General features: G+C 39.4%; 1 protein-coding gene across 1 annotated transcript in view; it reads left to right on the forward strand.

The window, feature by feature from the left end:
• Positions 1–272: 272 nt before the first annotated feature.
• Positions 273–17,496, forward strand: part of LOC112073113 (CMRF35-like molecule 5) — a 26,116-nt gene continuing 8,892 nt past the window's right edge. Inside the window, exons 1-7 of the mRNA XM_070440041.1 lie at positions 273–330; positions 526–539; positions 2,404–2,731; positions 2,901–3,033; positions 3,460–3,536; positions 5,011–5,051; positions 10,911–10,994. Coding sequence (XP_070296142.1) covers positions 273–330; positions 526–539; positions 2,404–2,731; positions 2,901–3,033; positions 3,460–3,536; positions 5,011–5,051; positions 10,911–10,994 — 735 coding nt within the window. The remainder of the gene's footprint in view (positions 331–525; positions 540–2,403; positions 2,732–2,900; positions 3,034–3,459; positions 3,537–5,010; positions 5,052–10,910; positions 10,995–17,496) is intronic.

The raw sequence follows: 17,496 nt of genomic DNA on the forward strand, positions 1-17,496 counted from the left end.
GTAACAGGATAGTAGTGACTATTGGTCCCAAAGGGCCCTTAGACAAAGCAGAAATACATTGTAGTGGCTATGATTTTGGGGTTAAACTAGTCTATATAATGCAATAGTTGCTCTCTGCCACTGAGGGGGGCATGTACACACAAACAGAAGCAGGAAGAGAGTTAAAGTGAGGTCTGTGAACATTAGGAAGTAGTAATTATCGCTGGTGCCTTGGTCCTTGACACATATTTGTGCTCAGGCCCATTTAACGTAACAGGCAGATTCTAACTCTCATGGCTCTTCATCTCTCCCTCCTCCTCCTCCTCATCATCTTCTACAGACTCTCAGCAGGTAAGGGTAACATTTCTATGAATTAAGGGCAAAGTCACCTGAGTCAATTCACTTTAAACACTGTATAATCAATCTCAATCATGAACAAGCTGTTTAAACGTGTTGGATTAATGTGATTTTTAAATGTTTCCTCTATAAAGATTCTGTTAAATGTTAACTCTAATTTAAATGTGTTTTGTGTTGATGTGTCCACAGTGGGGTATGTGTCTGTATGTATGTGCCTGTCCTGCAGACAGGAGGCTCCATCACCTTCCCATGTCACTATGATCTGAGTCATATCAACCATGTGAAATACTGGTGTTTAGGATTAGGTTGGGATGTATGTTCTTATGTAGTACGCACTGACCATCCTAAGAGCAGTGGTAAGACCTCAATCTCTGATGACATCACCCAGAGAGTCTTCACTGTGAGCATGACTGACCTGAAGTCATGGGACTATGGGAATTACAGGTGTGTTGTGAAGATCAATAGAGGACCAGATATCAGGATACAATGGTTCTACCTATCTGTCACTCCAGGTACGATCCCTTCACTGCTTGTATCTAGTAAATTAGAATGAATAGTGCTCAGCAATGTCCAATGGAGTGTCCAGTAAACCTGCAATGTCAAATACTAAATAATGACCCAATTATACATAGCCATATACAACAAATGAAATGAGAAATGTGTAACCACTCTGAAATTCATAGACAGAGTTATACTGTACATGTAGGTAAAACCATATTATAAACTCATGCAAAAATGAAACGTCCCTTTTTCAGGACCCCGTCTTTCAAAGATAATTAGTTAAAATTCAAATAACTTCACAGATATTCAATGTAAAGGGTTTAAACACCGTTTCCCATACTTGTTCAATGAACCATAAGCAATTAATGAACATGCACCTGTGGAACGGTCATTAAGACACTAACAGCTTACAGACGGTAGGCAATTAAGGTCACAGTTATGAAAACTTAAGGAACTAAAGAGGCCTTTCTACTGACTCTGAAAAACACCAAAGAAGGATGCCCGGGTCCCTGCTCATCTGCGTGAAGTGCCTTAGGCATGCTGCAAGGAGGCATAAGGACTCAGTGTGCCAGGGCAATAAATTGCAATGCCCGTACTGTGAGATGCCTAAGACAGCGCTACAGGGAGAAGGACAGACAGATGATTGTCCTCACAGTGGCAGACATGTGTAACAACACCTGCACAGAGACGTACATCCGAACATCACACCTGCAAGGACAGGTACAGGATGGCAACAACACTGCCCGAGTTACACCAGGAGCTCACAATCCCTCATCAGTGCTTAGACTGTCCGCAATAGGCTGAGAGAGGCTGGACTGAGGGCTTGTAGGCCTGTTGTAAGACAGGTCCTCACCAGACATCACCGGCAAGTTTGCTGAAAATAAACGCAGTTGACAGTGTTGGATTCGACATTTTGAACATTGAATTTAATAAATGATAGAGAAGAAGCATAGAATATTAAGGAGTGAAATAGACTGGGTCTCTGTGAAAGACAGATAGCTGTGGAATGTTTGGGTGACAAGAGGAGAGCACCGTGTTGATACAGGAAAGACAGATGGACATCTGTGGATTAGGTTGAGGTCAGAAGGTGAGGACAAATTCCCTGAAGGGAGTAATAGGGTTTGGTATCTTGTTACTATTTTCCTGTTAAACTATAAGATGTAAGGATTGGAGAGAAGGAGGAGTGTCTTAATGGGATATATATCTGGATTGAAGAACTTTGAGTTGTCTGATTACAGCTGTACAGAACCTTTGGGAAGAATTAAACTTGGTTAAGCTTCTCTAGTGTCCTGAGTTATTTACTTGAAATAAGACCTAACAACAGTGAGAGGACGTTTCTTTTTTGCTGAGTTTATTTTGGGTCATGATGGAGTGACAGCATAAGCTTGTGAGGAAAGTTACATTCTTCAAGAATCAATGGCAATATATCATTATTATGAATTTAAAAGACAATCAGATGTATCAATCACAGAATGCAGCTTTAAGGAACTTGGAAGGAGCCTGTTGTAAAAGCACTTTTTTCTTCTCTGAATTCTTGTTTTTTACCTCTGTGTTCACGTACTCCAGAACTCTATGTGGAACAACAGGCAAGTGACTGGAGTAGAAGGAGGGAGTGTCACTGTCCATTGTTACTATAGTAACTCTGGAGATATGAAGTGGTGCAGGATGAGTGGTGATTGTGTGATGTGGTATTCTGGGACTTTAAATGGAACATCAGTGACATTAAAGCGGACTAGTGAAGCCAACAACAGAACAGTCTTAACAGTGACTATGAGTGGACTGAAGATGGAGAACACTGACTGGTATTGGTGTAGAGTGGGAGAACTAGAGATGCCTGTTCACATCACTGTCAGTCAACAAACTGCAACACAGAGAACCTCTAAGATGTCCTCAAGTTAGTAGATCAATCACATACTTTATGATCAATATGATTCACTTTGTTTTATCCACTGGCATCATCTGGAACTGATTGTAATATTAACTATGAATGTGATGTTGCTATACAACCTGACTATCTGCTTTACCATTAACTTCATTGATGMTATTGTTGTTTAACCTCACAGCAACCCAAGATCCAACCCCTCAACARCCCTCTGCCTCTCCAACTGCTGAGTCTGTTCAGACTGACAACACAAGTCAAGGAGCTGAGGGGAACATGGAGGAAGTTCACCAGAGGTTATTATCACTCCTTCAGCTGTATTATCCCACATATTGTTAGATAATATGAACACAGAGAAACATTACAATTCCATCATACACTACAACAGTTAATGATAACCAAACACCCTCCCTAAATGCATATAGAGACTGTTATCACTTCCTCTTGGGTACAACATCTCTGTGGTTGCCTTGTGAAAAGTAGCAGCAATGTTGGTCTTATTCTCACTCATTTTCAATGACATGTTGCACACTTTAAAAAAATGTTATTTGTACAGTAATAATCTCAACGATAATCATACAATCTCCTAATTTTCATGGTCAAATTCCACACATGTGAATAGATAAATAATTTGTCCATTTACCACAACAGTGCACACAACAAGTGCATACAGCAAACGATCAATTAATAATTATCTATTTTAATTGTATTATTAATTCAAGTTCTTATATGTAATCCATCAGGTCTGTGAAAGTCCTGGGCATGTTGGTGGTGGTGACAGCTGGTATCCTAGTTACATGGAAGATGTGGAGAAAGCATCGTAAGTAGTCATTTTATGTGAATATAAAAAAGGAGAAGAGTTTAGAAAATACTAAATGTATTGATATTGTGAACAACAGTTGATTGCTGGCCTGTGATTTATCTTGAATGACAGAACATATTTGGAGGAATTGTCATTAAGATATCCATTCAGAGGTATTATTGAACTTTAACAAACTCAGAGGTAATTGATAACTCCATCCCCTATGTGAAAATGCTGATCATTGACTACAGATTAACGTTCAACACAATAGTGCCCACAAAGCTCATCACTCACGCTAAGCTTCCTGGGACTTAACACCTCCCTCTCTGATCCCACTCTGATCTTCAACACTGGAGCACCTCAGAGGTGCATGCTTAGTCCTCTCCTGCACTCCCTGTTCACCCACGACTGCGTGGCCAAGCACTACTCCACCATTAAGTTTTCTGATGACAACAATGAGACAGCCTATTGGGAGGAGGTCAGAGACCTGGCAGTGTGGTGCCAGGACACCAACCTCTCTCTCAATGTGAGCAAGACAAAGGAGCTGATTGTGGACTACAGTAAAAGGAGGGCCGAACAGGCCCCCATTAACCTCGACGGGACTGAAGTTCAGCGGGTCGAGAGTTTCAAGTACCTTGGTGTCCACATCACCAACAAACTATCATGGTCCAACACACCAAGACAGTTGTGAAGAGGGCACGACAGCACCTTTTCCCCTTCAGGAGACTGAAAAGATTTGACATGGGTTCCCAGATCCTCAAAACGTTCTACAGCTGCACCATCGAGAGCCTTCTGACCAATTGCTACACCACCTGGTATAACAACTGCTCGGCATCTGACCACAAGGTGCTACAGAGGGTAGTGCGTACGGCCCATTTCATCCTTGAGGCCAACATTCCTGACATCCATGAACTATATACTAGGCAGTGTCAGTGTAAAAAAAAAATGTTCTTAACCGACTTGCCTAGTTAAATTAAGGTTAACATTTTTTTTTAAATAAAACCTCCAGTCACCCAGGTCATACTGTTCTCTCTGCTACCACACTGCAAATGATTCCGGAGTCTATTGTCTAGGACCAAAAGGCTCCTTAACAGCTTTTACCCCAAGCCATAAGATTGATGAACAACTAAACTAATCAAATGGCCACTCTGACTATTTGCATTGACCCCCACCCTTTGTTTTTACTCTGCCACCACTCGCTGTTTATTATCTGTCCATAGTCACTTTACAAAATACCTCGACTAACCTGTACCCCTGCACATTGACTCAGTACTTGTACCCCCTGTATATAACCTCGTTGTTGTTATGTATATTTTTTTGTGTTACTTTTTGATAGATTACATTTTCTTTACTTTAATTAATTTAGTAAATATTTATGAACTCTGTCTTGAACTGCATTGTTGGTTAAGGGCATGTAAGTAAACATTTCACGGTAAGGTCTACACCTGTTGTATTCTGCGCGTGTGACAAATAAAATGTGATTTATTTCCAGAGGACAATAAGGCCAAGGACCAGACAACTAACAACTCAGTGGCTGTGGTAAGTATAATTTAAATGTGGGTATCATTATGGTAAGTGTGGAAATAAGTATAGCCAGTTATAATTGTAATGGCTTTATCAGGTATGAAGGTCAGATGCAGACGACGTCAAATTAACAATGGTTTAATAATCCAACGGGCAGAAAATAGACAGGTCAAGGCAGGCAGGGGTCAGTAAACCAGAGGTGGGGCAAAGGTACCGGACGGCAGGCAGGCTCAGGGTCAGGGTAGGCAGAAGTCAATAATCCAGAGGTGGGGCAAAGGTACAGGTCGGCAGGCAGGCTCAGGGTCAGGGGCAGGCAAAGTGGCCAGGCAGGCGGGCTCAGAGTCAGGACAGGCAAGGGTCAAAACCAGGAGGGTGAGAAAAAGATTGACTGGGAAAAGCAGGAGCTGAGAAAAACTGATTGTTGACTTGACAAACAAGACGAACTGGCAAAGACAAACAGAGAACACAGGTATAAATACACAAGGGATAATGGGGAAAATGGGCGACACCTCGAGGGGGGTGGAGACAATCACAAAGACAGGTGAAACAGATCAGGTGAAACTGCTAAGCCTGCTAACAGGCTTAGCAGATCATAAAAAAATAAGATACATTTTTACATGGCTAAAAGAGAAAGAATATAATATCTATTGTTTACAGAAAACTCATTCTACAAATATACATGAGTTTGGGTGGAAAACAGACTGGGAGGGAGAAATCTATTTTTGTTTTGGGCAAAATTTGATTATACCAATCAATATGATTTTTGATTTGATTGTACAAACTGTGCAAACAGATGGATTATTTTAAATATGCTATTAGACCAATAACAGATATGGCTAATTAATGTATATGGGCCAAATATGTAAATATTCTAAAATATATATAATAATCTATTGAGCTCACAAGCAACAAATACATCTATTATTATGGTGGGAGACTTTAATACAGTTTTAAATACCTCTATGGATCGTAACGGAAATCACACTACAAACTATCACCCTCTAACACTTAAGGAGATCACGAAGATCATTGATACATTAGAACTAGTGGATATATGGAGGCTGAAAAACCCTGACCTAGTGAGATATACGTAGAGGGGACTTAATCAAGCTAGCCGTCTTGATTACTTCCTAGTCTCATTCTTGCTGGCATCAAAAGTAAAAATATATATTAAAAAAATCCATACAGGTTGAAAAATGAATGGGAAGAGATTTTCGATGTACAAATTACATGGCACATGGTTGATGAACTGGTACAAAAAACAACACTTGATTCAACACGTAGTTTTTTAATTTAAATTATTTTATAAAATTCTTGCCACCAACAGAATGCTATATATATTGGGCATACAACAATCTCAGCTCTGTAGATTTTTCTGCACTGAGACAGAATCAATAGATCATTTATTCTGGAATTGACCCTATGATGCTGCTTGTTTCTGGTCAAAGGTTCAGTAATGGTTAAAAAATGACAACATGCACTTAAAATGAACCTTACAAATAGCAGTGATGGGCGACTTGGAAAGCCATAGTCAGTCAATAAATAATATATTAATAATCGTAGGAAAGGTTTTCATCTTTAGCACACAATCTGTGGATACTATACGATTAGAAAGGTAAAATAATGATGTAAAACATCACAGCACAATTGTAAAATATATGGCACATGGAAACCAAACGAGGGTGTTCTATAGTGATAGGTGGGATGGGTTGGGAGTGGCTGAGGGGTGGGATTAAAGAGCTTATGTTTGGTAATGTATTATTGTTATGTGACTGCTGTAACGCTCGTCGTTAGGTGGAAGAGAGGTGGACCAAGGCGCAGCGTGGTAAATGTTCATGATGTTGAATTTTAATGATTTATCCAACAAAACAGAACACTGACAAAATACAAAACAACGTGAACAGACCTGAACTTGAGAACATATAAAACATGAACGCACGAACAGGAACAAACGAACGAAACAGTACCGTGTGGCGAACAAACACAGACACAGCAACATTCACCCACAAACAAACAAACAGTGAAAACAGCCTACCTTAATATGGTTCCCAGTCAGAGACAATGACAAACACCTGCCCCTGATTGAGAACCATATTAGGCCAAACAATGAACCCAACATAGAAACACATAACAGAGAATGCCCACCCAGCTCACGTCCTGACCAACTAAACAATACTGAACAAAGGAAATAAGGTCAGGAACGTGACAACTGCTTTATATAAAAGTACCATGTACGTAAAATGTGTATGCAAAAAGTATATGTAAAATGTATGTATATGTAGCAGAAAAGCTGTATAAAAACTAAAAGATATTTGCCCTCTAAAGAGTGGGGGTGGTGGGTGGGGTAAACCAATTTTTTTCTATTCTTTTCAACCATCTGCTATTCTGTTCCTGATTAGGGATCATCTACCATTTGACTCTAGTGTTACCTCTTCAGTTGATTATCAATGAGTTGACATAAAAGGTCCCATATTCTAACTGAACCCAAGCTCTTATAGCACTGTTTAAAAAAGACAGAACAGGAAATTGTCAGTTCACTCAATATATCTCTGACTGCATCCTGTCATATCACAGTATTACAGCTCATGTCTATTTGAAAACTAGTGCTGATACAAGTCTTTGCCTTCTTGACAAACACCCAATGAGCAAAATATGTGTGGTGTCAAATTTTAATTTTCATGAGAGAGATATGACATCTTTTGTTTTCATTTATGTGGTAAAGGAATTTAGCTCCTCTTGTCTGGCCTACCGTGGAAACAAACTGTGGTTTAGGTGGTAAATAGACAAGTCCTGTTTCTCTTTGCTATTTATTTCTTTACAGTCTGCTGACCCTGAGGAGGACATTACATACAGCACAGTGCAATACACCAGAAAAACAGCACAGCAGGTACAAACTGAATAAACCTGGTTTTGGTCTGTGGAGATCTTGGACTAGAACCACAGTGAGCTGGGGTTCTCTCTCTCTCTCTCTCTCTCTTTCTCCTCCATCTCTGAAGTGTGAGCTGGGGTTCTCTCTCTCCTTCTCAATTCAATTCAAGCGCTTTCTTGGCATGGGAAACATATGTTAGCATTGCCAAAGTAAATTAAGTAGATAATAAACAAAAGTGAAATAAACAATATTAATGAACAGTAAACATTACATTAATAACAGAAGTTCCAAAAGAATAAAGACATTTCAAATGTCATGTGGTGGCTATATACAGTGTTGTAACGATGTGCAAATAGTTAAAGTACAAAATGGAAAATAAATAGACATAAAATATGGGTTGTATTTACAATGGTGTTTGTTCTTCACAGGTTGAGCTTTTCTTGTGGCAACAGGTCACAAAAGTTGCCTCTGTGATGGCACACTGGTATTTAACCCAGTAGATATGGCAGCTTATCAAACAAAACAAACAAAATAAATCCTTTGTGGATCTGTGTAACCTGAGTGAAATATGTGTCTCTAATATTGTCATACATTTGGCAGGAGGTTAGGAAATGCAGCTCAGTTTCCATCTCATTTTGTGGGTAGTATGCACATAGCCTGTCTTATCTTGAGAGCCAGGTCTGCCTTTAGCGGCCTTTCTCAATAGCAAGGCTTTGCTCACTGAGTCTGTACATAGTCAAAGATTTCTTTACGTGATGGCTTTGTTATGGAAGGTTTGGGAATCGCTTCCGTTTAGGTAGTTGTAGAATTTAACGTCTCTTTTCTGGATTTTGATAATTAGCAGGTATCGGCCTAATTCTGCTSAGCATGCATTATTTGGTGTTTTACGTTGTACACAGAAGATATTTTTGCAATATTCTGCATGCAGTCTCAATTTGATGTTTGTCCCATTGTGTGAATTATTGGTTCGTGAGCAGACCCCAGAATTTACAACCATGAAGGGCAATGGGTTTTATAACTGATTCAAGTACTTTTAGCTAGATCCTAATTGGTATGTCAAATTTTATGTTCCTTTTGATGGCATAGAATGCCCTTCTTGCCTTGTCTCTAAGATCGTTAACAGCTTTGTGGAAGTTACTGTGGTGCTGATGTTTAGGCCAAGGTATGCATAGTTTTTTGTGTGTTCTAGGGCAACGGTGTCAAGATGGAATTTGTATTCGTTGTCCTGGGAACTGGACTTTTTTTTGAATACCATTATTTTTCGTCTTACTGAGATTTATTATCAGGGCCCAGGTTTGACAGAATCTGTGCAGAAGATCTGTGTGCTGCTGTAGGCCCCCCGTGGTTGAGGACAGAAGCACCAGATAATCAGCAAACAGTAGACATTTGACTTCAGATTCAAGTAGGGTGAGTCCGGGTGCTGCAGACTGTTCTAGTGCCCTCGCCAATTTGTTGATATATATGTTGAAGAGGGTGGGGCTTAAGCTGCATCCCTGTCTCACCCCTCGGCCCTGTGAAAATAAATGTTTTTTTTTTTACATGGATTTTATAATGTCATATTTTTTTCACGCAACACCACTTTCCATCAATTTGTACAGCAGGCCCTCATGCCAAATTGATTCGAAAGCTTTTTTGAAACCAACAAGAATTTGAAGAAGAATTTGCCTTTGTTTTGGTTTGTTTGTCGATTAGGGTGTGCAGGGTAAATACGTTGTCTGTTGTCGTTGTCTAAAAAGCCAATTTGACATTTGCTCCGTACATTGTTTTCGCTGAGAAAATGTACGAGTCTGCTGTTAATGATAATGCAGTGGATTTCCCCAAGGTTGCTGTTGACGCATTTCCCACGTTAATTAATGGGGTCAAATTTGTCTTCACTTTTGTGGATTGGAGTGATCAGTCCTTGGTTCCAGATATTGGGGAATATGCCAGAGCTGAGGATGGTGTTAAAGAGTTTAAGTATAGCCAATTGGAATTTGTGGTCTGTATATTTTATCATTTTATTTAGTATACCATCAACCCCACGGGCCTTTTTGGTTGTAGGGTTTGTATTTTGTCCTGTAGTTCATTCAATGTAATTGGAGAATCCAGTGGGTTCTGCTAGTATTTAATAGTTGATTCTAAGATTTGTATTTGATCTTGTATATGTTTCTGCTGTTTGTTCTTTGTTATAGAACCAAAAAGATTGGAGAAGTGGTTTATCCAAACATCTCCATTCTGGAAAGATAACTCTTCGTTTTGCTGTTTGTTTAGAGTTTTCCAATTTTCCCACAAGTGGTTAGATTCTATGGATTCTTCAATTACATTGAGCTGATTTCTGATTTCCTTCTTTTTCTGTAGTGTATTTTTGTCCAGGAAATTGTCGAGAAGGGATTGAATGTGTTTTTCCTAATTTTTTTATGGTAGATTTCCACAATACTTTCCTTCCATCTATAGCATTTCTTAATATTATTCAGGTCCTTTGGCTTTGATGCCTCATGATTGAGCATTGCTCTGTTCAAGTAGAGTGTGATTTTGCTGTGATCTGATAGGGGTCTCAGCACTACTGCCAAGAGATGAGCTATAGGTGTACCTACCGTAGGAGTCCCCTCGAAACCTACCATTGACTATGTACATTATCCGACAGAGCTGCAGGAGATGTGACCCATTTTTGTTGGTTATGTTGTCGTAGTTGTGTCTAGGGGGACATATGGGGGAGGGAATGATGTCACCTCCAGGTAGGTGTTTGTCCACCTGTGTGCTGAGGGTGTCAGGTTCTTGTCCAGTTCTGGCATTTAGGTCGCCACAGGCTAGTACATGTCCCTGAGCCTGGGAATTGTTGATCTCCTCCTCTAGGGTGAGCGAAGTGAGCTGAGCATACGTCATAGCCTTGGCAAAAGTGCACCTGTTTTAAAAAGCTATTGTATTTCCAGTATCACTTTCTGTCATGGAACATGCAATAGGTAAATGTATACTATAACAGTAAAACAATACATTTTTGTTATTTGTGTCTCTACCAATAGGATCCATTTCCTGAAGCTGATGATGATGTCACATACAGCACTGTCATCTTCCAGCACAAGGCCCAACTAAAAGGACAGACCAAGGTAAAGCTGTTCTACTGATTATCCTCAGCTAGTATTATGTTTTCAGAAACAACAGTAGGTGATTGTTTCCTCAGTGTTAATATAGTCATGGTTATGTCACCATTATAGCTGTAGGCCTAATATATCACCGTTATGTTACATATCACAATTATAACTATAACTACAGGTGACCACACAGGTCAGTGTTGGTGTCTCCTCTGTCTGTTGTACCAGATGATGCTGATCTCTCAACAAAGATACAGACAACACTACATTACTATGTGTAGTAAACATCACTCTTTAACCACACAAATCTTTCTTAGTTTTTTTGTTTTGCTGCATGTAAAACTTTATCATCACATTGTGACCAGCTAACCTCATTGTTATCAGTGTGTATCCATAACAGTGTGGACTGTGTCTGGGTTTAGGGTGACGTTGCCCCTAGATGCTTATCTTGGGTCAGACTTCAATTATTTTCCCACTGAAGATTAAAGTTAGGATTGGAGGAGGGGAGACTGATCCTAGATCTGTATCTAGTGGAAATGTCACAATGGAGATTGTGACTGAATGTTTCACTTCCTCTCCAGCAGAGGGGAGCATCAGCACAGCAGTGACTGACTGAGAAGACCTTGGTTGAGTCCTTTTACTGGAAGGACAGAACACTCCCCTCTCCTGTGTTACATCATCTATCTCCCTCCAATATGATTCTGTCATACCTCTTAACCCACCCCAGAAAGACCCCTCTATCCTTTAGTGTAATAAACTACTGAAGACAGTCTGCTGTGTTTGTTTTCATTTCATGTTCCATCCACCTTTCCTCTTGTCTGTTGTTTCTTACATCATGATCTTATTGATCTCATCTAGTTWAATGTCCTATGCCTGTAACTAATCATGATCAAACATGTATTAAGATCTTAGTATAGATAGCTACTCTCTATAATAACTACTGTACTGCAATAATAAAATGTACTATATATATTAAACGATGGACATTGATTGTTTAATGCAATTGTTACATCTACTTAATTTTTTTAGGTATGGGTTAATTGTCTGCATCATTTCCAATCTCCCATATATTATTTTGTAAATATATACAGTACTGTATATATACAGTATATACACATGGACAACAACACTTAGGCTTCTATATCCAGGTTTTATATACTATATACATTTTACTGACACAGTATATTTTACATTAGTTGTGTTTTGTTTGTTTTTAGTCCTTCAGCTCCCCTCAACCCCTCCCATCTATCTCAGTGTTAATTTATATTTGCCATATATTTTCCAACTGTGCTGTTTCATAAACGTTATAAACCTATATACAAAATCAGAACTGTTTGTGGTCGCCATTGAAAACTCACATGTCCTGGTCTCTGTCTGCCCAAAATAAATGATTAACCCAAGTGGAGAGTTGAAGGACACATGTAAAGGGGTTCCCGCGGTTCAAACCAAATCTGTTAAAGTATGAGGGAGGGGGGTTATTAACAGTGGGGCATTTATCATATGTTGCTGTTTAAGTACCCTAAGTTGGTATCCATCAACATTTACTTTGATTCATTTATGGCACCTTTTATTATGTTATTTTGAATATTATTTGTAATTTTGAATGTATTGTTTTTTTTTATTGAAATGCATTGTTTCCATAGGAGGGGCTCTGGCAATTTAGAGGCTGGGGTTGAGCTCGTCCCGGACCCGGAGTCGTGGGCAGACCATGATAAGCAGATTCCACTAGCTTACATAGCCACAGAGTCAGATTCCACAGCCACAAAGTCAGCATTTATTTAAGGTTAGGGATAAGGTTAACAGTGTGGTTAGGTTAGGGTTAAAGTTAGGTGTAAAATAACATTTTAAGAAGATTAATTGTAGAAATGGGCGGGCTTTATGACTTTGTGGCTATGGAAGCCAGTGACAACCATCAAATGCTGCAATTACGTGCTCGTCAGAACTTCCTATTTCCTAATTTGAAATTTCAAAAGGCACTCGCACATCTGAGCTATCTTTTTGCAGGTGCATAGTAACACTGCCCTTGATAGTATCACTGCTCTTTAATAATCTTTACGTATTGGCCTCACAGCCTTCGTCAGAGCTTTTGTGGGTTTTTTAAATTAGCACACTTATGTAGACTTAGCCCCACCCACATCCATTCCACACATCGAATGGGGTTGGAGTCGAGGGAAAACAAATAAGTGCTACCAAATATAACAATATGCATTGAATAAATATTCTAATAAAGTGTGTACATGAAATGTATTAAACACGTCTGTATAACCACAATGAGGAAATCGACCTACCAAGCAAATTTTCATAATTCATGTTCACATTTACAACATAACTGTCAGGACCCGGTGCGTGAAACAGTCACTAATAATCGGCAGAACCCAGAAGATGAGGCAGACACAGCAGTACTAGAGATGGTGGTTTAATTAAAGAACAAGATCTTCAGGCAAAGAATCTAAATCCACAAAGTCCAAAATACAGCCAAGAGGCAAAAAAGGGATATCTTCCAAAATACAAAAGAAAATCCACAAAGTGGTAAGAACAGCAAGGGAAAAAACAAACCTCAAAAGACTAATCCAAAACACTCAAGAACAAAACCAGAGAACCTCTGGAAAATCCAACAAGAGAAAAATATATGTTCACAACAAGGCTTGGGCTGGGGCTGGGTGCTAACATACAAACACTGAGCAAAGAACTGAGGAACACACAGGGTTTAAATACTAACAAGGGAACGACMYACAGGTGCAATCAATAAAAGAGCAAGGAAAAAACAAAAGGTTCAAAAAAGGTGCAATGGGGACATCTAGTGACACAAACCAGAACAGTCCTGGCCAAAACCTGACAATAACATACATCGGGGTGATTTCATCAATAAAACCTTTATGAAATAATGTTTGCTCAGAGTATTATTTTTATCACCTTCCCATGTCTGATATTCTTAACCTTTCACAGTATCAACCCCGGATCCGCGAGCACCACCCCACCCCCACACACTATTAGCTCAGCTAGCATAGCTTCAGATAGATAGTAGCATCCTAAATATCATTACACATCCACAAATCCCTAAAGACACACCAGATAAAAGCATACAGATTCTTCCGTGGAATAAGACCACCATTATCAGCACTTTTAAAATGTTCTTACAGGGAAGCAAAAATCATGTAAATCTATTAGCTAAACGACTTAGCAAAATACACCCTATTCTCAACTCCATCAGCTTTCTACTCCTTCAGATCGCTATCAACCAATTCGGCTCAAACTAAGATATTGATATCCACTAACCAAGAAAACACCTCTTCCCGATAGAGCAGTCTGATAAATACTCAATCGGATAAACTAGGATAGTTTTTGTTAGAAAACGTCATTATTCAGTAAGAAATCACAGTATACAAATGCACCCACAACCATCACAAACGAATAGAAATACTACAAGACAACGTGTATGAACAATTTAACTCAACATAAAATTTCAATAAAATGACAAAGCATAAGCAATGAAAAGACCCAAAAAGTTCTATGTGTATTCAACCATATTTCAGAAATTTTCTTAGAGCGATTTCTTCCAGCGACAAACACAATAAATCGATAAGTTAGCAATACACACGAAACAGAAGTCTACCAAGATCCGATTGCCAACGCAAAGAGCCAATATAGACGTAATCCACACGCCAAAATATTATAACAATTTCTCACTAACCTCTATCTCAGAAATTCCTTCCGATGACACTCCACATAACATCCATGTTTACACAACATATACCCAGTTCTTTCGAAAAGGTGCATATTTAGCCATACAAAAACCGTGACTTACACAAAAACAATACTAGGAAATCAAGCCTCAAATGTCTACGTCACCATCTATCAGAGTGATCTAGTTTAATTGAAAGGCAATAATCATATACTTGCTCAAAAAATACAGGAGATTGACAGCAATCGAAAGACAAATTATTTCTTAATGCAAACCGCGAGATTTACTTTTTAAAATTATCCTTACTTCTTCGAAACAGGTCTGGCACAGTGAGCTATACACAAAACAAAAATGCGAATTATGCGTGTTAAACATATTTCGACAGAAACACGGTTATATCCTAATAATATTGCTTACATTTGAGCTGTTCTCCATCCCATATTCTTGCAAGATACCTCATGTTCATAAACGTCTTAAATGGGTACGATAGAGATCCTCTGTCCTTTACAAATGTCCACCACCACACGACCCGACTACCCTAAAACGTGCTGTCCAACACTTTCAGAACGCACAACAAAGAAACTCCTCAAAATCGCACCACTAAACGGATCAATTAAAATTAGATAATAAAAACGGCCAACACTTAACCTCACCATCTAATGATTTTTTTTAACAACTATAACACTCGAACAATCATGACCGGAGAATATTCGATGTTAGAAAACGAATTATGGACGAAAGGCAGGCCGATAGCCTCCGCTTGAGCAACAGTGAAAGAAAAGAAGAGTCTCGTAACATTTCTTAGTCATATAAGTGCTGATGAACGTAACCCAATCGACCTCATTGGAAAACGTATTGACGTACAACACCCACGAGGAAACCGTAGAGCAGTCGGTTTCTTTCATAGCATCATTCACTTGCCTTATAAAACAACCCCAATCAGAGGTAAAAATTTACTGAAATCGGACCCTGTCATGAAAATGCTGTAGGAAATGTTCTTACCACTCAGAGAAAAATTTCCAATCATTCTATAAGAAAGCTAAAGCTGTTTTCTATCCAATAATAACAATAATATGCATATTGCTACGATCAAGCAATTTAGCACAGCATTTTAATTTGGAACACATATCATCTTAATGCGGAACAGCACCCCCTATAGTTGCAAGAAGTTATTAACTTTCTCTCTGCCACAAAATATAAAGGTAGAAATGTCATGTTTTAGGTCATTAAAATGTACTGCGCCTGGATAATCCCTGTCGTTTCTACTAATTGAATTTTTATGTTCACAGATTCTCTGTTTGAAAGAACGAGAGGTTTTACCTACATAGCACAGCCCACATGGACATTTAATAATGTAGATAACTTGGGTGGTGGAGCACGTAATAATGTAATTTATTTGGAATCGTTTTCCTACATGGTGGTGGCAGAAATATTCACACTTCATCATATTGTTGCACGGTGCACATCCTCTGCATTTATAGCAACCATTCGGAAGAGGGCGTAAAAGAGCCTGGCTCATTTTCTTTTGTGGAGTTGGCATGGACCAATTTCTCGCGTAAATTGCGACCTCTCCTATACACAAATAAGTGGTGGATTCTTAAATTCAGCTGGCAAAGCTGGGTCAGATGATAAAACATTTCTTGACAGCATCAACCATTTTTCGCGAGTTCAAAGTATATGTGGTTGTGAATATTCCAGAGTGTTCTTTAGCTCTAGTGGGTCTTTTGTAGCAGTTAATCTCATGTTTTCCCCAATGCCAAATTAAGAGCTTCATCCACACTTTGTGGAGAGTAACCTCTTCTTAGAAACCTATTGCGCATCTCTGCTGCTTTTTCAGATCGTCCTCTGTGGAGTGGCATATACGGCGCAGTCTGAAAAACTGGCTTCTTGGAAGTCCTCTTTTTAATGGCTCAGGTTGGAAACTGTCCCCTGTAATATATTATTTCTGTCCGTTTCTTTTTTATACAGAGTGGTAAACAGGGTAGAGAGAATAAAGTAGATGTCACACGTCAAAATGTTGATTTATGACCCTATGTCCTGCTGAAGTGTGCATGCCCATATTTGGGTTTCCTGTCTGGACCTCCTGTTGGTTTGGGGGGGCGTGGTTTAGGAAGTGACCATATGTTTGGTCATCCTGTTCCTGTTTCTCACGGCTTAGAGTGTGAAAAGAGTTTTATGATGTTTTTGAAGTTGTCATGTTGTTTGATGTTTAGTGTCCTGTTTGGACCGGGTTGGGTGTGTAATGAACATTTCAAAGAGTAAGGCCCCCCCTATTTTATTGCTTATAGCCCTCCGGGGTTGTTGTCTATGAAACACGAATGTCCGGGGGTATTGGGCTTTGCAGACGCCTTATAAAGCCCCAGAACAATACATGATGCTTAAGAATGTACATGATAACTCCCAGGATATTAAAACAAAATGACACCTACGCCAATTTTCGGGGATGTTATGCTCGGCTTGTTCATGAACCGCAGTGACCAAAGCATTGGAGGAAGTTCTGGTGTGAAGCTCGCACGAATGGTTGTTTAGAAGGATTTGTTTGGGTAAGTGATGGCATATTTTCTTACATATTCCAGCGGGAGCGAATTTCTACGGTAAGAAGATATTCAACGTGCCAGTGGCTTCCAGAACCCCTTTAATCAGGGAAGAACCCCGGGAGTTTTTCTGCCTGCTCTGGTTGTTATGCGAGAATGGGCTAAAGATCAGGCTGTCGGGCGCTCTGTATTGAACAGGCTCTGAGTGGTGACGAAATGTTGCCAGGATAATGCGTTGGAAGAACAGGTCTGCGGCCACAGTGATCTGAAGGCCTTAAGATCGCTTTCAATGGTCTAGTAG

Source organism: Salvelinus sp. IW2-2015, unplaced genomic scaffold (genome assembly GCF_002910315.2).
Source record: "Salvelinus sp. IW2-2015 unplaced genomic scaffold, ASM291031v2 Un_scaffold2152, whole genome shotgun sequence".
NCBI lineage: Eukaryota > Metazoa > Chordata > Actinopteri > Salmoniformes > Salmonidae > Salvelinus > Salvelinus sp. IW2-2015.